We start from the raw sequence: 24,064 nt of genomic DNA, 5'->3' as shown, positions 1-24,064 counted from the left end.
AAACTGTAAACCTTAAAACCAGTTATCGTCTCATGCCTATTCGCACAACAAATAGAACAGTACACCACAAGGACACATTTATAGTTTTTTTTTTTAAAGAGCTCCTATGCTATTTAAAGGTCACTAGTTTTGTTATTGTAGGTCTGCTCTAACCGAGGCTCAAAAACACTTCTTTTTCACATTGTTCTAAACATTCATTCAATGATTTATTCTTTGTATATCCATCATTTCCGAGAGCTTACTCTTCTCTGATTAGTGCAACACATTAGCCTGATGGTTCAGAACATTTGCTTTTGGAGTGAGGAAAACAAAATGCAACACAAGTTTTCAGGCGTCAGCCACAATGTTTGAGGGTCAAAACAGATTCTTTTTGAAGGTAATGTATTTCTTTTTGATGTTATTTGGCATTATTCAAATTAGTTTCAAACCTATTTGGATTTGTGCTGGAAGTAAAACTGGACTTAGTGATGACTTGTTTCAGGCAGTTCAGAATTTTTTTATTTTTTTATTTTAAAAGACAGTAACTGTATTTATCATTCCGATCTGTAATTATTGCAGAATTTTTACATTTACAAACACATTACATATTACATGAAAGTTAATCTTCAAAAAAGTCCCAAAACAAAATATAACATACACTATATTAGGTACACCTTGCTAGTATCAGGTTGGACCCCATTTTGCTGTCAGAACTGCCTTAATCCTTTGTGGCGTAGACTCAACAAGGTACTGGAAATATTCCTCAGAAATTTTGGTCCATATTGGCATGATAGCATCAAGCAGTTGCTGCAGATTTATCAGCTCCACATTCCATGATGCGAATATCCCGTTCCACCACATCCCAAAGGTGCTCTATTGGATTGAGTTCTGGTGACTGTGGAGGCCATTTGTTCACAGTGAACTCATTGTCATGTTTAAGAAACCACCTGAGATGGTCTGAGATGACTTACGCTTAATGACATGTCAGAAAATACCAAAAAATCTAAAAACTAAATCGAATTATTAAAAATTAATTTAACAAGATCTAATTTTTAAAAAGTTTTACGTGTTCTTTTTGCCGCATGTACTATTTTTTTTTTTTTTTTTTTGGCAAACCGGACCATTAGAAATAATCATTAGTTTTTAGCCCTGTATAAGTCTAAAATTTCATTTATAATAGTCTTAAAAAGGTTAAAGTCTTAAACTTCACATGATGAAATCTGCAGAAACCCTGTGCTATTAGTGTTTTACAAAACTTACAAATTTCAAATCAATCAAATCAAGTCACTTTTGTTGTCACATCATCAGCACGTGTGTATAGCTTAGGTGCTGGCTCCAGACAGTACAAAATAAAGAAAGTGCAAATATAACGACAGTGCAAAATACAGACTGTGCAAATACAACGACAGTGCAAAATACAGACAGTGCAAATACAAAGACAATGTGAAATTGACAGCGATATGTACAATGAATAGATGTCCACATAGTTGTAGGCAGTATTGTTTCAAGTATACAGATTGGTTAAAGTCCAGTGGTGATGGTGTGCAGTGAGGGGTATGGAAGAGTCTGTGTGGGGTGTGTTAAGTGTTCATCAGCCTGATAGTCTTAGGGAAGAAACTTTCCTTCAGCTGGCTGGTGAGTGACCGGATGCTGCGGAACCATCTGTCTAAGGGTAGCAGAGAGAAAAGTTTATGGCTTGGGTGGCTGGAGTCACTGATAATTCTCTTGGCTTTCTTCATGCACCGCCTGGTGAAGATGTCCTCGAGGGAGGGAAGCTCACCTCCTACTACGCTTCCAGCAGTTCGCACAATACTATGTTGGCCTTTGCAATTGCTGCTGGTGCTGTTTCCACACCAAGTGTTGATACAGCCAGACAGGATGCTGTTCACAGTGCAGGTGTAGAATTTAATTTATGGAAAGCACAATGATTTTGTACACTACAGTTGAATTTTCTGAATCTTGAAGCTGTCAAAAATGAAAAGGTCCTTGTTTTAAATTACTTAAGCACATCTGTGGCCATAGGAGTTGGCTAAGGGAGATCCTTACACTGTTGTTGATCAATTGCAGTTGAAACTGATTACCCATTGAGATTCTTTGCATTATCCAGTCTTTTGTGGGCCACCAGCCTTTTTGGGGGACTTGAAAGAGTTTGTGATATTGTAAAGATGCAACATTCTACAAATCCCATATCTGAGCAACTACTTGTTATGGAAAAGCTCCCCATATTGCAAAGTTAGTGAGAACTGGAATATATTGGCTACCATTGTTTATGGTTTATCAAATAATTAAATAACGTACCAACAACCAGATAAATAGCAGCTCTGAGAAAATTGCTGGGTTTATTTATTTATTTTGTTTTTAACTCAGACCTGCACATTTTATGGCCACTGGGAAACTTGCGGCCAGGTGAACTAAATGTTTTCACTTAATTTAAATTCAACCACGAACAGGGCCTTGCAATGAGCAGGTCTGATATTGCGACAAATAGGGGCCTTTTACATATATCATTATTTTGCATACTCAGTTTTGTTATTTCAAATGGAAGCACACAGGTTCAGCATGCAAATAGGAAGGGATGTACATGCAGTATGTCATGCTAACATTTTCCAGGTACCACGAGTTGAAAAAACCTAAACATTTCAGAGTGCCGTGAGCGAACCGCGGGTCATGCAACTAGAACCAACAAGGCAGCTTTACATTTTTTTATAGAATTACAAAGTAATAAAGGCAGACTAATTACCTCATATTAACGATTTAACAAACGCAGATACAGATTATCTCTCAGTGATGATCGTTACATGACATATCCACCTCACATTCAACCTGACTTCAGTGCACTTGTTCAGCTTATCACAGGCTACATTTCTCTAAATGAACATAAAAACAATTATAAATGAATGAGTGAATGAATGAATGAATGAACGAAAGAGCGAACAACTAAACAAACAAACAAATAAATAAATAAATATTAACTAAGGTGAAGCAATCAAACAAACAACCCCATGGCGTTCATATGAAGTTAATAAACAAATAAAATTTGTAAAATGTATCCTTTTTCAAACATTAATGAACTTTTGAAAAGTTTTTATGAATGTTTATTTAATAGTTTCACAGAATTGAACTGACTTGGTCTGGCTTTTTAAAACGGCCCCAGAGTCTAAACTGGCCCATTGTAAAAATAATAATAATAATAATAATAATTGCACACTACTGTTTTAACTTCTATAAGGATAATTTCAAGTAGTAAGAAGTGACCTTAAAATCTTGAAATTTAGAAAATGGTAATTTGTAGCTACAATGCAGCTCTAATTTAGTTCTCCACTGAAGCTAAAAAAAAACATTTCAATTATGGACTGCAAAAGTTAAAATGTAACCAGTCTTATTAAAATTTGTAAGAATTTTGTTTCATTTGTGTTAGTTTTACAGTGGAGTCGGAGCATGAGAGAGATGAGTGGATCGAGGCTGTTCAGGAGTCCATCGTAGAGACGTTGTGCAATTATGAGGTGCTGGAGAAAGTTTGGTTCAACAAGTCCAACAGGAAGTGTGCCGATTGTCAGGCACCTGAGCCTGAATGGGCCTCCATTAACCTCTGTGTGGTCATCTGCAAGAACTGTGCTGGTAAGAAACTAACATGAACACTAACAACTGACAAATACAAACACACTGTACAGTTTGCTGTCAACACGCACTGTGCTGGTGAGTCTGTGGGTTTAAAAAATAATAAAAATTTTATATACATATATATATATATATATATATATATATATATATATATATATATATATATATATATATATATATATATATATATATATATATATATATATATATATATAGTTGAAGTCAGAATTATTATCCCCCCTTTAATTTTTTTTTTTGCTTTTTAAATATTTCTTAAATGATGTTTAACAGAGTAAGGGGATTTTCTGGTGGGCGGCGTGCGTTGGCTAGAGGCTGCAGGCCGAGTGCCTTAGTGTTCCACCAGTGATAATATACAGCCATATCGCAATGCTATGATTGTGATATTGCGCTTATCCAACAGTTAGATGGCATAATCGTGTATATATAAAAAAAAATCAAACACTGAGAGTCTACAAATACTTTTGTATGAGGAACTTCTTCCACCATTCATTCACATCTGCAGTTGACGTCAGAACAGCAGAAACTGTTGATGATTCCCACACGTCACTTTACAGCTAGTATTTTAATGATTCTCTAGTGTAATGTCTAAAGTAATGAAAAAACATTGTGTGATTGTGATTGTGTTTATTGATCTGCTGTCACTCTATGTGGGCGGAGTAATACAGAAAGGTGAAGAGACTGCACAAATGCTGTCGTTGCAGAATATGACATGGCTGTCAGCCAATCAGATTCGAGAACCACATAGAACTGTTGTATAAATATATACATTTGACCATTTAATAAATGCAATGTGATTGCGGCCCGTCGGGGGAGACGGGAGGGGGGACTCTACAAAGTGTGAGTACACTCTAAAGCCCTGGTCACAGTACACAATTTTTTTGTCACTATGTCAGATTATGCGATATTTTTCTTTTTTGATATTGTGACTTGTCGTGGTTAGCAAATGTGCCAGACTACACGTTTTTTCACATTCAGTCTTCCTGTGACGTATACAACGAGCATAATTTCAAAGCAGTCACAAATGTTGCTGTAACAATGTTTTTTAAATCTCATTTTAAATATATATTTTTTCATTGGTTTTTAATTGTTATGTATATTTTATTGATAAGTTATCAAAAAACAAGAATAATGAATAACATTTGAGGGCATGTGTCCGCTTTAAACACTTTCCGCTTTAAACACCTTAATATTTTAGAAAAGGTAGGCTAGTTAAAGTTTGTTCAACCAATAATTGATCTTATCCACCCGTGACCCACCCATAAGTAAGCTATAAATATGCATGCAGCCTATTTTTGATTACCTGACGAGTGCATTAACAGCAGCACTTACTGATATAACTGAGAAATGATGAGCTCCTATTGCACAGTGGAAAAATTAAACATGCTAGACTTGCTGCGACGGTGTTGTGAGGCATCGCAGACATGGTATCGGTTGTCGTGAACTATGCCACATTACACGAGAAGAAACGATTAAATCTCACGACGCCCATTTGTTGTTACATTTCCCTGCGACACCCTACGTCAATAAAATTGTGCCTAAATCGTGTAATCTGACCGGGGCTTAAGAGTCTTTCCAAACCTTTTTTTTTTTTTCTGAAAAAAAAAGTGTTGTCTTTCTGTCTGTGATCGATTTCTATTAAAAAAAAATTGATTTCTGTTTATTGCTTATTTTTACTCAGACATTTTGCTCATATTTTTCTGCTTTCTCTATTTACTTGATGTAAACACACACACACACACACACACACACACACACACACACACACACACGCACACACACACACACACACACATTGTAAATATACAGTATATTAAAAACACTTCATGCTTTCACCACTGCATATATTTAATCTCTTTCAAAATACATTTAACAATATATTTAATGTTTATCTATCTGGTCTCTGTTCCTCTGCTATTTTTCCCTGATATAATTGCTGGCGCTTGGAATATTCTGACCACCCTCCGACACCATGAATTAACTCATTATTTCAGCCATGCAGCCATTTAATGTTGCATTAGGTCACAATGCAGGGAGAAAATACTGGCTGAACATGTGCAATTGGCTGCTGAATAAACCGACCCTAAATGTGGAACGAAGCCTTCATGGGATCTATGGCAAAGACACTTTAATTAGCTTCGCTTCGGCTGCCGACAATTAGGCGAGCGAAAGTGCAATACTGGGAATATAACGAACGGCTAACGATTAAATGAGAGCAAATTGTCTTCAGTAGTAGACAGAGAGCGTGAGAGAGAGAGAGAGAGAGAGAGAGAGAGAGAGAGAGAGAGAGAGACAGGTGAAGGGATTTCTGCTTTCTCCATTTTTACATCTGTAATGCCATCCCTACTCATTTTTTTTTCTTGTTTACTTATGTCTCTATTTTAACGTTATCATGTCTTATTCTCAAAACACTCTGATATCTATAAACATTGTCTGTGACATATTTGGGTTCATCTGTTTCTTTAAATGTGTAACTGCAATGCAAAGCTCTTTAAAGCCAACTCTGTGATTAAAGACAATACTCAAGTGAGGTTGCAGTTACCTTATAAATATCTAGCATGCATAATTTTCACTCACTCTTTCTTTTAATACTTTTAAATGAGGTGTATTTTTCATTTTTATGTTATTTTTCATCTTTTGATGCTTTGAATATGGTTTAAGGTACTTGTCTTGGAGGTTTTCTTAGATGGCTCTACAAAACCCTTAGCGAGTGCCCACACACACATGCTAGCATGTACATAAAGCATATTTAGTCCTGTCAGCTCTCAGGCGGCTCTAATGATCTTTGATGGCAAACTGGTACTCTAAAATGCTACTAATTATGCAGAAAAATCACACACTTCATATTCAAATATGTGTTTCTCCCTGCCATGTTTAATTCATTTGTTTTTTGCATAAACAACAACTACGACAGTGCCTGGAGTTCGGCAAAATAAATGCGTAGACCAACAAACACAATTAATTACTTATGATTCATTAGCAATTAATGGCTTTTTCGCGCCTTTCATTTGCAATTATAGCAGTGGCAGACTGGAGAAAAGAGTGCTTGGAAGGGATATGATGCAATTTATAATGAGTCTTTCTGCATGTGTGTCATGCCAGTCATTGCTTTATAGCATTTATGAAGTCATACTAGTTTCTGGGGTTAAGCAGAACAATTTTAGTTCACAAAGTTTTTGCATCTGCATTTGTGAATTTTACATACTGTAGTTTAAATGGGTCATGAAAAAATAACTTTTTTTTTTATTCTGCTATAATTGGTGATCTTCATTGCACAAAATCCTCACCCTTGCCTACAACACGTGTGTTGTGTTTTAATGTATAAGATAGTCTGAGCTTTTTAAAGGCATTTACATTTATGTGAATTGCATTATTATTTTAACTCTGTTGACTTTAAATGTTGAAAATTCGGCTATTTTGTTTAACAAAGTTACTTTTGTTAAAAAAGGTTGCCTTAAATGTTTAAGCTGAATCAAACTAACCTTATGAGTTCATTGAACTTGTATTATGTTAGACTGGTTTAAAACAGCTTGTGTAACTGATAAATCGTAAAGTTATAACATAATTAACTTAGTTTAATAAGTCACAATGAACTAAAAACATATGCTCTCAGGACTAATTGATCATAACTTTTTACAGTTTATAGAACATAATGTATAAGGAATTAAGTCTATAAATAACAGAAAAGGTACTGGCAGTTTATTACCAGATTTTTGTACTGTAATTTACAACACCAATTATATTACTTTAAACTATAAAGTAAGTAAATTCAGTAAAGGAAACTTTCCATTAAAAGTTGTTAAAGAAAAGATAAAGGTCCCATAAATAGAACAACTAAATATAGAAAACTGTTAATTTAAAGATATTTTGTACATTTAAAACCATTTGTAAAAAAGAATGTGGCGACTGGCGAATGACCAGTTCAGGTGGACACCAACCATGACCACATGGCTAACAAATCATATGGTAGAGGACTGAATTCGAGTTGAAGAAACAAATAAAAACAAATAGATGGACAAATTGTCAAAAACAAAAGTCATGCTTTTCTCTTAATTTAATCATTTTGGAAGGATATGCACAGTTTCTGGGGATAAGCATATTTACTAAACTTAAAATTATTGTGAGAAACCAATCCAACAAAAGTGATCCAATCTAACATTTTATTTTTTCTAAACACTACTCAGAATATAAATAAAAAGTATTAGTGAGTATTATTCTGTGAAAATGATAGCACCTTATACCCTGCAAATAATTAAAAAAAATGTTGCTTGCATTAATGCCATTTTCCTTTAGGGGTGTTTTTAAGTGTAATTTAATTTATTTGCCTGGTAGACTATACATTTTAAATGTGAGATTATGTGCGCCTATTAAGCTAATAACTATAATAAGCAGATTGTTGTTTACATGCAGAGTGAAATCTGGTCAACGTGATTGGCAAATATCTAACTATGGTGAAATGCTAATACTTTTTCTGCAGGTTGAACCCTGACTAACAAGCTATGAGTGTCCAGCTGTTGGAGCTACAAACCAGGCTCATGCAGCCCAAAATGGAATACATGCAATGTGTGCATGTACTTAAAAACGTAACAATCTGTAGTACATTTAGTTGTTTTTGAGGACAATTGGGGATTTCAGTTATCATACAGATATAATTCATCTTCTGATCAGTGATATGCAGCCTAAATTTCTGTCTCTAATTAGTTGTGTTATTTTGCATCTTGTTTGAAAATTCTAATGCTTTCACACATTTTTTTTATGTCTTGAGGTCAGTCTGTCTGATGCAGTTTTTCTACGCACGATCTGATTGGATCAAAATCACAGAGCTAAATATTATACTTACATTATAACCTAAAAAGAAAAAATCAAAGAAAAAAAATAAACATAATATGTAGTGACTGCAGGTTGAAAGAAAATAGCAAAGTATAAGTACATATATATCACTAGACATTTACTAAAGTAAAGGTACACTTTTTTTCAGCCAATGATAATTAGGTGCAAGTGATCTACCAAAAAAACACATGAATGCAATTGGTTAAGTCATTCTGGATTAAATAATAGCACATAACAGCCTTAGTCTGCTGTCCATAGCTGACATGAGAGGCACCCGGTGTGGTGTTCTGCTGCTATAGCCCATCTGCCTCAAGGTTTGATGTGTTCAGAGATGCACCTCTGTATACCTCAGTTGTAACGAATGGTTTTTTGAGTTATTGTTCTATCAGGTGGAACCAATCTGGCCTATCTCCTCTGACCTCTGGCATCAACAAGGCATTTGCGCTCACTGAACTGCCGCTCACTGGATATTTTCCCTTTTTTTGGACCATTCTCTGTAAACCCTAGAGATGGTTGTGTGTGAAAATCCTAGTAGATCTGGAGTTTCTGAAATACTCAGACCACACATACACTACAACTAAGCTGAAGGAAAATTAACTAATCAATGAATGAATTAAATTTTCTCATACATTTTTATTCTGAAAGGGAAACTCTTACAAATGCATGCATAAGCATTAAGGTAATCTGCAAATCAGATTAATAACTATATTATTTCTGGCCAGTGACTGGGATTCTGGGACATAACAATGGCAAATCACTGTAATGACAGAAATGAGTTTTTACAAAACCAACTCTCATAGGATTACACTATATATGCACTTTACATTGCAAGTAAAAGGAAGTTCTGATGTCACAAATGGGGCAACTTTAAATTCATAGCTTGTACTGTTTTTTGCACACTATCTGACTGTCCATTTTATGACACATTAGATGTAAACAGTTCAGATTTCAACAGATTTAGTGTCTGTTTCCAGGTCAGCATCGCTTCCTGGGTCCAGGTATCTCAAAGGTCCGCAGTATGAAGCTGGATAGCAGCATATGGACCAATGAGCTCATCGAGGTACCAATCTTTCATGGCAGTTACTTCTTTTTTGCAGTGAAATATGTTTTACTCGTGTTCTGTCCTCCTTTAGCTGTTTTTAGAAGTTGGGAATAAGAATTCCAACAGCCTCTGGGTAGCAAATCTTCCCCCAGAGGATGAGCTTTGCAAGCAGTCGTCAACAGAGCAGCGGGCATCCTTTATTCGCAGGAAGTACAAGAAGAGGAAATACAAGAAAGTTCTGAATGGTCTAAACACTCAGGAGGAACTCAACAAGGTGTGTGTGAGAGAGTGTGTGTGCTAATGTTCGCCTTTTGACTGTATTTTTTTTTACTCCCTCATTAAAAGGCCAATTAGGCCTGTGTGCTATACTAGTGTGTGTTTGTGTGTGTATTCATGTGTGTGTGTGTGCACATCTGTTCCTGCTCTGGCTCACCTGGTAGCCCAGGTGTAAATTAGGGTTGCTATGGTAACTGGCTCTCACCAGTTTTTAAAGCAGGTTGTCAAAATTGTGTTAAAAGATTCTGCTTTGAGTCATTTCACAGCATTAAGAGTTGCAACTACACTCAAACGGCTGTAAAGTTACAGTCAGAAAACACACTTTTTGACAAGACGTTAAAGAATTTGAACAGATTATAATAAATGGGATATGAGTTAACAGGATTTCCTGCGCATAATTCATCATTATTATGCTGCATTTGTGTGACTGGTTGTGTGTGTGTGTGTTTCATTGTGCATGCGTTTGTCTCTGTGTGTGTGTGTGTGCGCGTGTGCGCGTGTGTGCGTGCGTGCGTGCGCGTATGCGTGCGTGCGTGCGTGTGCGTGCGTGCGTGCGTGCGTGCGTGCGTGCGTGCGTGCGTGCGTGCGTGTGTGTGTGTGTGTGTGTGTGTGTGTGTGTGTGTGTGTGTGTGTGTGTGTGTGTGTGAGTGTGAGATTGTTCCTACAGAGTTGTCCGCATTACTCTTTCCTAAGCCACAAGCTGCTGTTTTTTTTTTTTTTTTTTTTTTTTTTTCTCACCGTCAGCACTAACACAGATCAAGCCTGCTTTTGTTTTCCGGAGAGAGGGGGGAAATAGAGGGAAGTAGCAGGGGGAGAGAGGATTGGAAGCGTGGATTAGGTGTGTGCGAGATGAGAGCAGCACTAGGGAGTTTTCTTCTGAAAAAGTTATATGATTGTGTTTGTGTCAGAGAGAGACAAAGAGAGTGAGAGTAGATAAAGAACATGATGCAGGTACATATAGAGGTGAGATTAGATTATAAAGGGGATGTCTGGGACAGACATAAACAAAATGTTCCAGAAAAATCCTCCCTGTCTCCAAAGTTTTTGTTTTAAGTCCTGCTGTGATATATGTCTTTAAGTTTTCATTTTAGTTTTAGCCTGATACTTTGGCTCAACCTGAAGTTTTAAGTAGCGGCCATTCTGGCAGGCAGTGGTTCAAGAGATAAACTGTTCAGGATTTAGCCTGCAATACACATACATTGTCAGGACCAGCTATAATTCAGTGGCCTTATAAGCATAATGATTGTTAAAATAGTTGTGAAGGTCAGATTTAGCCGATAGGGATATAATGTGCAGATAAGAAAGCCAAACCAAAAAATAAATAAAATGATGTGCATATGTGATTTTGGCTTTTGTATAGGAGCTTTGTAGCACTTAAGGAGGTCATCTTAATGACATCTTATATGAAAAGAAGGAATCTTAATGGTATCTCAAATGCAAAGAAAGGCAGTTTAATGGCTTCTTGTGTACGTTTGGGGTTGTAAATTTTATGTTTTTATAGAAACAAATGATGTAAGAACAAATTAAAAGTGAAAGCCAATGTATTTATTGAAGTATTAATAATATTGTTATTGTATAACTTATATACAATTAAATTACATAATGTAAGAAAAATAATAGTGTATTACACGTTTATTGTATTATACAGATAGGTGTCCTTGTTACTGTGTAACTTCATTTAACTGTTTAGTAATAGTAATTATGCATATTAATTACACATACATAACTAATTACACACACAGATATTACTACTTCAAAATGTTCCTTTTGCCGCCATTCATACCGCGGCGACGGCGGCAATTGGTGCACCAGTAGCTTTTGACCGCTGGGTGGCACTTTAACCACAGATATTCAGCTTTGCCTATTCACAATACTAAACAGACGGTTATGTATGCGTACCTTATGTAATATGATGTGTTTAATTAAAATATAATTTTGATTTAGTTTTCTTGACATGATCTTACACTTTACTGTATGTTTTGAAAAAGATACATGGTGAGAAGTATAGCCCTAGGCTGCAAAAAGCAAATATAAGAATTAAGTTCTTAAGCCTTTATTCAATTCAATTTAGCTTTATTTGTATAGCGCTTTTACAATGTAGATTGGGTCAAAGCAGCTTAACATAAAAGTTCAGTTCATTTTAGCTCATTTCAGTGTGGTTTAAATCATTACTGAGAGTCCAAACACTGAAGAACAAATTCATCGATGCGTAGCTCTACAGATCCTGAACCATGCAAGCCCGTGGCGACAGTGGAGAGGGAAAAAAAAAAGTTCACCGATAGAGTGAAGAAAAAAAAAAAAGCCCTTTAATGCCCTATTAATTGTGTTGGGGTGAAAATAATGTTTCGATTTCTTTGACCATCATGGCGATGTTATTGAAAGCACTAAGTGAAAAAAACACTGTTTTTGACACCCCTTTAAGTAAGCAGTATTTTAAAGGTGCTGTGTGTAAGTGTTCGACTCTTCTAAAGCATAAACATGCCAAATATGTTTGCAGAGATTTTATAAACATGCTATGTGAAAAGTCTTGTTTATCTGAAAAACAATGTTGAAGTCAGTTATGTTGCTTTGAAAATGTGTGTTACGTGTTGGAATGCTGTCTTTGTTTTGATTCTTTTAACCCACCCAATACTAGTTTAGCTAGTAATATTTCAGCACCCAAGGGTGCCTTGGTGGAAAACCTCGTATTTCACTCATTCAGTCATTAAGGATCTCAAAGCGTGTGCTTTGTGACTGAAATGCGACCTTCGGTAAACAGTAGCAGCCCTAAACTGAGACACAGATTCCACATATGGTTAGCAAATAACAAAAATATTACAAATATAAACATTTGGTGTGCAGGATATAATGTAACCCCGTGTCCTAACAGCATGCTACTAATGAGATTTGCAGTGATAAGCAATTTGGCTGTTCGCACCAGAAGAAACACGACATAAATTTAAATACAGCCATTCAGAAGCTCAGAATTGTGCACTTACTGCACTACAGCGAAATTTTAGGGTTTATAGTCTAAAAAATAAATATTAAATCTCTTTAACATTATTGAATGTACATTCTCAATCACTGATATGTGTTGGTTTGTACTGAGTCACAGTTCTGACCAATCAGAGCCTCTTGAGGTTGGGCCTTTCGGAGAAATTAGGAAATATGACAGCCGTTTTCATGTTAGCTAAGTATCTGTATTTAAATAAAGTGTTATATAAAAGAAAAAAATTGCGTGATTTACTACAAATGAAGCATGAGCCCACATTGTTTGCATCTTAGAAAAGCAATCAAACCTTAAAATACACTCCTTTAAATCTCTCTGGAAACAAAATATATATATACATATATATATATATATATTTTTTTGGATTATTATGATCTTTGACTTCATTTGAGGTATACTAAGTCATCAAGGTGTGAATGCCAATTTATTTCAAACAATATCATCCATCCCAAACTTTTCTGAACGCTAGTTCAGTTTATAATGCAAATAGTAATGATAAAAGTTTGAGTAGTGCTCTGAGATGTTTTGATCCCACTCTGCTTAGTAGCTGCAGGTGTTGGCACTTGACTACATACAGTCTGTGTGCATGTGTGCGGTTTACTGTCTCGCTGTCCTTGTTCTCCAGCGGATCCAGCTTGTTTGAGGAGGATCGATAGCTTGGCTGGATCAGGCTGTTTTAGATGAAAGCAGGGTTCGACTGAATTACTCCTGCCAACTCTCTCTTTCTCGCTCTCTTAGAGACACACACTATTGTATTTATTGACTCCTTCCCCCTCCATCTCTTTTTAATTGGACTGACTGCATTATTTCTCTGGATGCTCCGTTCCTCTCAATGTCAATGTTGTTCCTTACCATATTTCCAAGTAAAGCTGCTCACAACAAATGTTATTTTTCATCACCGCTACTTTTGACAATGTTGTTAGTTAATTCATCATGTGCTGTCAGTTTCAGTGTAGTGTTTGTGGACTCCAAAGTGCTTCTGTGTTCTTCCTGTCACTGACATGCAGTTGTTTTTATAAAGTGTGTTTTGTGTGTGTGTGTGTGTGTGTGTGTGTGTGTGTGTGTGTGTGTGTGTGTGTGTGTGTGTGTGTGTGTGTGTGTGTGTGCAGGCTCTGTGTGCTGCAGTGGTTCTTCCTGATGTCCTGCAGACCATGGCTCTTGTTTTCAGCGGGGCAGATGTGATGTGTGCGACTGGTGACCCTGAGCTTTCCACACCGTATCTACTAGCTCAGAAAGCAGGCCAGAGGCTGCAGATGGAGTTCCTCTACCACAACAAGCTCTCAGGTGTGTGTGTGTGTGTGTGTGTGTGTGTGTGTGTGTGTGTGTGTGTGTGTGTGTGTGTGTGTGTGTGTGTGTGTGTGTGTGTGTGTGTGTGTGTGTGTGTGTGTGTGTATGTGAGTGTGTGTTTGTTAAAGAAACAGTCATGATCATGATCTTCAAAATAGGTGCATTCGACATTAAGCACAGCTGCAGCCGGCAATAAAAGAGTTTAGCTGAGCAGGCAGGTGCGGCGTTGAATATATAAATATATATATATATATATATATATATATATATATATATATATATATATATATATATATATATATATATATATATATATATATATATATATATATATATATATATATATATGTGTGTGTGTGTGTATAACATTTTATTTTTATTTTTATATATTTATTTTATTTACTTGTTAAATTTGTATCTTTTTAATGTTTTATATTTTATATTTTATTTATTTGTTTTTTTTTTATCTTTTCACATTTTATTTTATTTTATTTAAAAAATCCTTTTTTCCAGAGTTTTAAAAAGTAATTAGTTTTTATAGTACATAGTGTACACATGAACTCACAAAGGTAAAACTAGAAGGTTTTAGGCATTTAGGCAACTTTTCATTGGAAAATGAACATGCTATCAAATATGCATCTTAAAAACTACTGTTTGTGGCATCTTTATTGAATGCTGATGCTGTAAATACTGAAACTAAGATGTTTTTGTGCATTTGAGACTCACCAATGCAACATTTATTTAATCAAACTGTAGTGTTACATAAAATAGTTTGATTTTGATAAATAATTAATACCAATTTATGATTTCAGTAATTAATTTGACATAATTCCTCAGAAATTATTTTTATTATTCAAAAAGTTCTGACTTGGGGCTCAATAAAATGTATTGCTATTATAAGTGTAAAAAAAACAAAAAAAAAACATGTTGTGCTTCATGAGTGTCGTTTATTACATCCTAATTAGAGAATACAGAACATGCTAAGAAGTTTCATTGGTTTTGTGCTTTCCATTTATACACATATATCCCATCTGTGTAGTTTATTGAACTTTATCTGGTCCTCACAGTCATATTCATTAATTTTCCTTCGGCTTAGTCCTTTTATTCATCAGGGGTCGCCACAGCGGAATGAACCGCCAACTTATCCAGCATATGTTTTACACAGCGGATGCCCTTCCAGCTGCAACCCATAACTGGGAAACATCCATACACTCTCATTCACACACTGCGGTTTATTTAATTCACCTATAGAGCATGCCTTTGGACTGTAGGGGAAACTGGAGCACCCGGAGGAAAGCCACGCCAACAAGGAGAGAACATGCAAACTCCATGCAGAAATGCCATCTGAGCCAGCTGGTACTTGAACCAGTGACCTTCTTGCTGTCAGGCGACAGTGCTAACCACTGAGCCACCGGGTTGCACTCCTTATAGTCATATTTTCAACACAATTAGCATATCTCACAGCGGACTTTAACACACAAACACGCACACACACATCTCTACCTCAAGACGACGTTGCCCCTGAAAGTGTCTATAATTAGCTGTAGATTTTGTGTGTGTGTGTGTGTGTGTGTGTGTGTGTGCCTGCATGTGTGTGTGTGTGTCTCATTGCATTGCTCATCTGGGGCTTTTATGGGAATTATGCCAACGATCCTAATTAAGCAATCTTCCAATCAGCACAGCCACAAATGTTTTACCGTGCTCTGCCAATGTTTTGTTAAGCTTACTAACATCGTAACAACAGCAGGACAACATTTGTGTAACCTCTAAATCTGTGCGGAGCCGTGGCCTCATTAACTTAATGGCTTGTAAATGCGATTCTCAGTCGGATAATTCAATCATCACCTCACACACACTCAGCTTGCAACAAGTTCTGTCGTTTCTGTTGCATTACTAAAGGAAAACAAAATCACATGCATTTCTATAGATTGCAGGTTCTTAATTTGCATGTTGAATGCATGTTAGCAGCCAAATCGGACTTCTCTCCATCCCATCTCATTACCACTTTTAATCCTTCTCGTTCCAGTAGAGAGGTATCAGTAGCTAGAGGGAAGCGATGGGTGGATGGAAAGATCCCTCCCTTAAAAGGCTTTTCAATTAAAGTTATTTGAACTTTTTCCATGTTGGCGACTGGGAGCTTGCGATTAAAATCTCATCAGCACTGCTGGGCCTTCCCGAAGAAAATGGAACCTGAGCATAGTGGCTAATTGAATCACAACGTGATAAGGTGGCAAGCGGAAAAAAGGATTTAAAAGTGAAGAATGCGAATAGGGAGCGGACAGAGGAAAGTCCAATCTTCTAACCTTGAGTGTCCGTGTTTGGATGGAAGTTTTACAAGCCCTCTAAGCAAATAAACTTTGGAAAATGGGAACTAAATATATTAAAATGGATAAAATGTAGCTGTTAAAAGCAGTTTAGATAAATACTGACTGGTTATCAAGAAGCTTCTGAGGTAAATAACATTTTTGAAACTTTGAATTTCACTTGAAAGCATCAGGATTGGTGAGCCGGGTTTGCATATAATGCCGCTGATCTCCATATAAACAGCATTTTTTGTCCTCACCACATTATAGGATTATTCCTAATCAGCTGTTCTCTTTTTTTTCTCTTTAATCTCTGTTATTTCCCCCTCTCTCTCTTTTCCTCTAACTGTATAGATTTTCCTAAGCTGGAAGCAATATGTGACAGCAGTTTTGCTGCTGATGCTCCTTCTTTTATGGATGGATTTCTCTACTGTTCTGCGAATGCTGGCAAGGCCACACTGGACCGGAAAGGGAAACCAGGTGAGTCCATCCGTCCTTGCATTTGTCCATCTGAACACCCACCTCCTCATTTATCCATTCATCCAAATAATTACCTATGAATGTTCATCTGTGCTTCCTGTTTATCCTCACTTATGGCTGGAAATGATTGCAGCACATTTGTGCAACCATTATTATCTCCCTCTACCCTCGAGTACACCATTCTTCTTACAAGCACCCTTTGTACTCACGCTGTTCTCCTCTGAACATCTGGAGAGGGCCTGTGGTGGCTAGACACTAGTTTTCTCTAGGGATGGGGCCAGAAAAGGGCCCTCCACTAAGCTGGACCCTTGGTGGAGTAGCACAGGCATCTGGAGTTAGTCTTCCACTGTAGGAGCTTGTTTTTTTATTAAGCTCGCTTCTATCTTGTTTCCCGAGGGACATCTGTCTCAAGCTGTGGTTGCACGCTTTGGTCCTCTGCCTGTTTTCCCTGATACCCACTGTGTGTGTGTGTGTGTGTGTGTGTGTGTGTGTGTGTGTGTGTGTGTGTGTGTGTGTGTGTGTGTGTGTGTGTGTGTGTGTGTGTGTGTGTGTGTGTGTGTGTGTGTGTGTGTGTGTGTGTGTGTGTGTGTGTGTGTATGTGTGTGTATGTTTGTATGTGTGCACGTGTGCGTGTTCGTGTTTGTTTGAGTGTGTGCGTGTGTGTGTTTGTGTGCTCATGTGTTTATGAGCAATAGAACCAGGCAAGCTGTGTTTTAGAATTAGGCTCTGATTGCTGAAAATGGTTTAATGCAGTTCTAAGTATCTTAGAAGTAAATTTGATGACTGCTTGCAAGTTTAAAGAACGTCTGTTATGATAATAAACAGATGCTTCATTGTTCTTTGTGCAAAAGAAACTTCAGTGAAGTGGATGAGAATCTGAAAACTTTCCAAAACTGCCACAAGTGCTGTGGCAAAACTTTGTTTGGCAAGACTTTTCGTACAGGCCTCATAGACACAGATTTAGGCATGGGCAATATGGGTGATCGCCCAGGGCGGTATCTTGCTGGGGGGAGGCATGGGGAGACGGTGCAAAAAAAAAAGTTCCGGGTAAGAATTCTGAGATATGATTTATTTCATGCAAGTGTATTAATTTAGAGTAGTAATCCCAGAATGAATAAGTTAGGGGGCCTTCACATTTGTATGCTCATGTTTGTTATTCTTTATGTGTAGTGGTTGAAAGAGTACTGAAAAATCATACTCAAGTAAAAGTACCATTACTTGCCTAAAAATGTAGAGTAAGTAGAGTAAAAGTATCTGTTGTAAATATTACTCAAAGGATGAGTAAAAACTTGCCATTTCAAAAGTACTCAAGAGTAGTGAGTAGCGAGTATTACGCTTTTAAAAGCTGATGCGTTTACATGTAATTTGTGCATGTGTGAGTAAACGTAACATTCTGTAGTGCATCGAGTTATTGGCCAGCAGGCACACAACATCATGCGACATTAATATTAGGTTCGATTGTCTAGCCAGCATCTAAGGACAACGTTATTTGTTCAATAACAACATCAAATGACGTTGATATTTGGTTAACTTTGGGTTGTGTTGGAAAGTGACCAAAATCCAATGTCGAGCAAACATCCAATGTCATTTTGGCATCACATGCTGACACTTCCACGATTTTCATGGTAAAACAAAATGCAACATCCCCGTTAAGCAGGGATACAACTTAATTCTGACATCATGTTGACATCTTTTGCCTGCTGGATGTTTAAGGCCATTTCGATCATTTTACAGTAAACATCTGTCATCTTCTCATCAGTGAAATGCATCTTAACAGTCTCTGGGTCAATGCATGTAAATATTTTGAACACCTTGTACACTTAATGCTTCCAAACAGTTTGCTGCAACTAAAAAGCCCACATGTTTTGAGGTAGGGTTTGGTGTTATTTCAATACCGCAAACTACTAAATCGATACTTTTACAACGGTACTGGTGCCAAAACAGTAGCCACAAAATTAGCCACATAATTATTTGCCAAAAAAGAAAATATATATACATATATTTTTTTAACCATTATAATTGAACAATATAATTATATATTTATAATAAGTTTAAATTAAACATCAATTCATATATTATATATTTGAATTGCATTAATATATTTCTTTTGATCAACCTATTTTGAGGCAGCTCATTATGATGCGATTTACCTTTGTGAGATTTGATTGGACAGGAATCACAGAACTGATTTTTCTAATCCCCATAGACAAGAAAAAATAAAGTAGTGACTGAAGGTTGAAGAAAAGTAGTGGAGTAAAAGTACTGATTATTGCAGTAAAAATGTACTCAACGGAAAGTAGCAGTACACATTTTTAAAACTACTTACTAAATTACAATTCCTGAGAAAAACTACTCAATTACAGTAATTTGAGTATTTGTAATTAGTTGCTTTACACCACTATTTATGTGCAACAGAAACAACGCTGGTAAATACAAATTGACGCACGCGTGCAGAAAACCATTCCCGCGTGCCCCACATGCACTGTGATTGTTTTCATGCACGCCGATAAAATACATGCCACTCATGCACTGTGAAACCGGCATAACAGCCTTTTATTGACGGACGCAGTGAGTTTTGACAAGTTGACAAAACTAAAGTTTATATAGTATGATTATGATACTTTGTAAAAGCATGGCTATGAAGCAGAAAGGAAGGATAATGAGTCGGGCAGGTAACTATGACTTCATAACATTAATTCTCGGCCATGAGTCGGGTCAGATAATTCAATTAAACAAATATTTTTTGTATTCTATAGAATTGTCATAAATGATATTCATGCAAAACATTTGTGATCTTTGCTTGTCACTCAAGTTGTGTCTTTACATTGTTTTCCAGTTACATTTAGGATTGATGTCTGTTATTTATTTTAAATAATATTTGTATAATTATAATATTCATAATTGGATTTATTTAAAATAAAGACATTTGTCTAATTGACAAATAAGACATTGTTATATATCTTGAAAATAAGTAAATACATAAATTCAAATGTATGTATATTAAATATTTTAGTCAGAATTATTAGCCCCCTTTTATTTTTTTATTTTTTTTAAATATTTCCCAAAGTACGATTAACAGAGCAAGAAAAATTTCACAATATGTTAAATAATAGATATATATATATATACACACATATATATATATATATATATATATATATATATATATATATATATATATATATATATATATATATATATATATATACATACTTATACTCAGAAAAAAAAAATATATATATATATATATATATGTATATATGTATGTATATATATATATATATATATATATATATATATATATATATATATATATATATATATATATATATATATATATATATATATATATATGTATATATGTATAAAATAAAAGCAGCTTTAGTTAAAAAAAAAATAAAATAAAAACCTTTTAAGGTCTAAATTATTAGCCCCATTAAGCTATATTTTTTTCCCAATGGTCTACAGAACAAACCATCAGTATACAATAACTTTCTTAATTACCCTAAACTGCCTACCTAACCTAATTAACCTAGTTAAGCCTTTAAATGTCACTTTAAGCTGTATAGAAATGTCTTGAAAAATATCTTGTCAAATATTATTTACTGTCATCATAGCAAAGATAAAATAAATCAGTTATTAGAAATGAGTTATTAAAACTATTTTGTTTAGAAATATGTTGAAGAAATCTTTTCTCCCTTAAACAGAAATCAGGGCAAAAAAATAAACGGGGGGCTAATAATTCAGGGGGTGTGATAATTCTGACTTTAACTGTATATCTAAAATATATATTCAAATATAAATAAAGTCAACCACGTAGTGTCCTCTTTATTTCTCAGGGGATGGGGCAGGGGGTATATTTGGGGTGGTTTCACCATGGTGCCATTTAAACAGGAATCACCACTGTAGACACTGTAGAAAATTTGGTTGCCAGGTCCCATTTTAGTGTTAAATTGTTAAGTGCATTTACTAATGTGTTTGCAGAGTGTGCAGAACCAAACTGAACAGCTATAGTGGTAGATACATCCAAAGTGTGCATCATATATCTCTGTTCTCTCTGTGTGTAATCAATCAATCAATCAATCAATCAATCAATCAATCAATCAATCGGAAAGTGGTACAAACTTTGACTCATTTGTGTCTACTAATATAGCAGACAAGAAGAACCTTGTATTAAACTAGCATATACATATTATACTTTATATTGCACTACAGCCATATCAACCTGCAACATTGTTTTCCTCTTCTCCAAAGTAGAATACAAAGAGGAATAGGCTTCATATTGTGTTCATTCAATCCTTCATAGAGAGGAATGAGAGTTCAGCTCATTATCAAATTTCAGAAATTGAATGGAATTTTAATAGATTGCTGGTGATACTTCACACAAATCCTGAACAGAGACTGGCAGTACCTACAGACATTGCAATTGATGGCCACATTGTTGTGTTGAAACAACGGACCAAAGCAGACTATGAGCAGACTAAGTTTTCTATTGTAACGTCTATGAGGTGTACATCTCATGTATGGACGCAGACACACACCAAACAGCAGCAGGGCAGAGGTGCACCAGTCACTGAATCCAGCATATAGGGGTTTTCAACTGTCCACCACGTTCAGTCTTTATTTCACCTATAGCGCATGTCATTAGACTTGTGGGGCAAACCGGAGCACCTGAAGGAAACTCACATGAACACGGGGAGAATTTGCAAACTTCACACAGAAATGCCAACTGACCCAGCTGAACCAGTGACCTTCTTGCTGTGAGGTGACATCGCTACCCACTGTGCCATTTTTTTATTTATATATTTTTGTTTAATATGTGAAATAGTCAAACCCAGTCTGACTTTTGCATTGATCTGAGTCAATTTATGATAAAAAACTGCAGACAATCTGAAAAAAAGTACTTTTTCTTTCCGATAGTATGTGGATCTTATAGAACGACAAAAATAGAGCTGTTTCTCCTGTAACCACCACACACAGAGCACAACCTAGGGAGCAGATGGAGGTTTTCAATACAACTATCATTAAATATTTTTGCCCTCCAAAAAGAGAGTTTCCTTCATCTAAACATTCTGAATTAGTTCATATAATTTCACACAGAACTCAGTTTAAACTTCTTTACTTTGTAACCCTCAAGCTCTAGTGAATTTGGTGACCCATTATAAATCTTTCATGACCCTAACTAGCAGTCACGACCTCCAGGTTGAGAATCGCTGACCTAAAAGACTGACACTAAAAAACAAACGGCAAAACTTTTTAGAGGTCCAAAGATGTTTTCTCCTGATTTGAGCTATATGGAACCATTTGTTTGCTGTTCCAGTCCTGCTCTTTTATCATTTATTTATTTTGCCCACTTAAGGTGACATTGGATAAAAGGTTGTGCATTCCTTTGTAAAAGAATTGTTATGTCACAGCCAAAAATACCTTGTTATTTCATTATGAAAAAAAAAGCAAAATGTGCAGACACATTAATGGTGTCGTAATAGTGGAGTCCCTGTTGAAATATTCAAAGGTGCTACTTTGAATATTTCATTTTTTTTTTTTTTAATCAACAGGAAAATGTTGCTCAAAAAAGGAAAATTTATTTATTTATTTATTTTTTGAAAGCTCTTCCACTGAGGTTGGCTTAAAGCTTTTCACGCTAGTGGTCTAAAATGCTCTATATAAAACCTAATATCAATAATTGATGGCTTCGTTCTGGGAATTTTAATAAAAACACGGTCTGCTGGATTTGAGACTGCCCAGTTGTTTCACCGACTTCACTTTTAAGTTTTAACAACATTTTTGAGTGGGCTTACATCAGGATCAGGCACTACACACTACTAACAAAAAGGAGCCAACTGCACTGTATTTTTTTAAAGGGATGGTTCACACAAAAATAGAAATTCTGTTATGGTTAACTCCTTCACTATTTTTTTTCAGACTTTTTATTTGACTTTCTTTCCTCTGCTAAACACAAAAGAAGCTGAAAACCATTGACTTTCATACACTGTAAAAAATATCTGTTAAACAACAGCTTCCATGTTTTTGAGTTTTTAGTTTATTTACAGTTGTAAATTGTATCATGGAATCTTAATCTTTGCCCTTTAGACGTTTATTGTTGTAAATTCAACTCTACAGTTAAAAAAAGTGACTTTAATTGACATTTTAATAATTTGAAATAATGAGATGTTAAAGAATTAAAATATGGAGAAATAAGTCTGTAAAATAACTGAACGTACTGGCAGGTTACTACAAGGCTTTTGTACCATATATATGTAATGGTGTAATGATATGCATATTCGTATTGAATACATAAATGTAATCCCAGACATCTCAAGTCTCCCGAAAGTTGTGAGAGACTACTGGATGCCAGCAAATGAATAATAATCTTCCGGAAATCGCGTGTCTCCCCTCAACCCACCAGCGCCAGTTCAGCTTTCTCTGCTCCTGCATGTGTTTAACATGCATAGAAATTTGGATTAGACCAAGGATGCACTTTTAGAAGAAAAGTTTTAGTATAAAAAATCATCAGCCTGGCATCACCAGGCTATTCTGTGTTTACTCCAGCGTTTAATGCAATTTCGGGTGTTTCATTTATAGGGCTTTATTTTGACGGTCCATGGACAGAGCGCAAAACGCAGGGCGCAAACGCTTTCAGGGCGTGTCAGGACGCGTTTTTTGCTAATTTAAGGACGGGAAATCTGCCTTGCGCCGCAGCGCATGGTCTAAAAGGGTTGAGTTTATTTTCTTAATGAGTTATAGGTGTGTTTTGAGATTAAACCAATTAGAGTCTCATCTCCCATTCCCTTTAAAAGTCAGCTGCGTCTCGCCAAGAGCGCATTCGCTATTTACAGGACGCATAGTAAGTCTAAGTGGAAAAAATTAGCATTTCACAAGCAAACAGTTAACAGTTTTTTTTTTAACAGAAAACTGTTAAACAGACTGCGTGGGAATGAAAGATAATGGAACTACTTATAGGAAACCTTTACACACAGACATCAATTAGTCTATAAATAAATAATTTTGTTTGTTAAGCGCAAATATTAGTTTCAAAACTATTTCTAAATTCAGTTCTAATTTCCAGCAAACGAATAAATGAATAATAATAACAAAATGTGCTCAAAAACAAATTTTTATATTAAAAAACACACATATAAAGTTATATCCTAAAACACATGCTGTGCCCCATATGGTCTAAAACCTGACAGGTGGGCAAATCTTTGTTTTTTAATAAAACAAATATAAATATGGATATAA

The 24,064-nt window shown here is 35.7% G+C and overlaps 1 protein-coding gene across 7 annotated transcripts in view; it reads left to right on the top strand.

The window, feature by feature from the left end:
* Positions 1–24,064, top strand: part of arap2 (ArfGAP with RhoGAP domain, ankyrin repeat and PH domain 2) — a 215,979-nt gene that overhangs the window by 110,281 nt on the left and 81,634 nt on the right. For 6 of the 7 annotated variants that reach the window (XM_087262102.1, XM_087262107.1, XM_087262103.1 and 3 more), the window contains 5 exons: positions 3,398–3,597; positions 9,423–9,508; positions 9,582–9,764; positions 13,865–14,039; positions 16,700–16,825. In XM_087262102.1, the coding sequence (XP_087118228.1) occupies positions 3,398–3,597; positions 9,423–9,508; positions 9,582–9,764; positions 13,865–14,039; positions 16,700–16,825 (770 nt within the window). The remainder of the gene's footprint in view (positions 1–3,397; positions 3,598–9,422; positions 9,509–9,581; positions 9,765–13,864; positions 14,040–16,699; positions 16,826–24,064) is intronic. The other variant, XM_087262109.1, reaches the window with a different exon arrangement.

Source organism: Danio rerio, chromosome 7 (assembly GCF_052040795.2).
Source record: "Danio rerio strain M-AB ecotype USA chromosome 7, GRCz13ab, whole genome shotgun sequence".
In the NCBI taxonomy this organism is placed as follows: Eukaryota; Metazoa; Chordata; class Actinopteri; order Cypriniformes; family Danionidae; genus Danio; species Danio rerio.
Note: the sequence above shows the minus strand (reverse complement) of the source record. Positions and strands in the feature narration are given on the sequence as shown.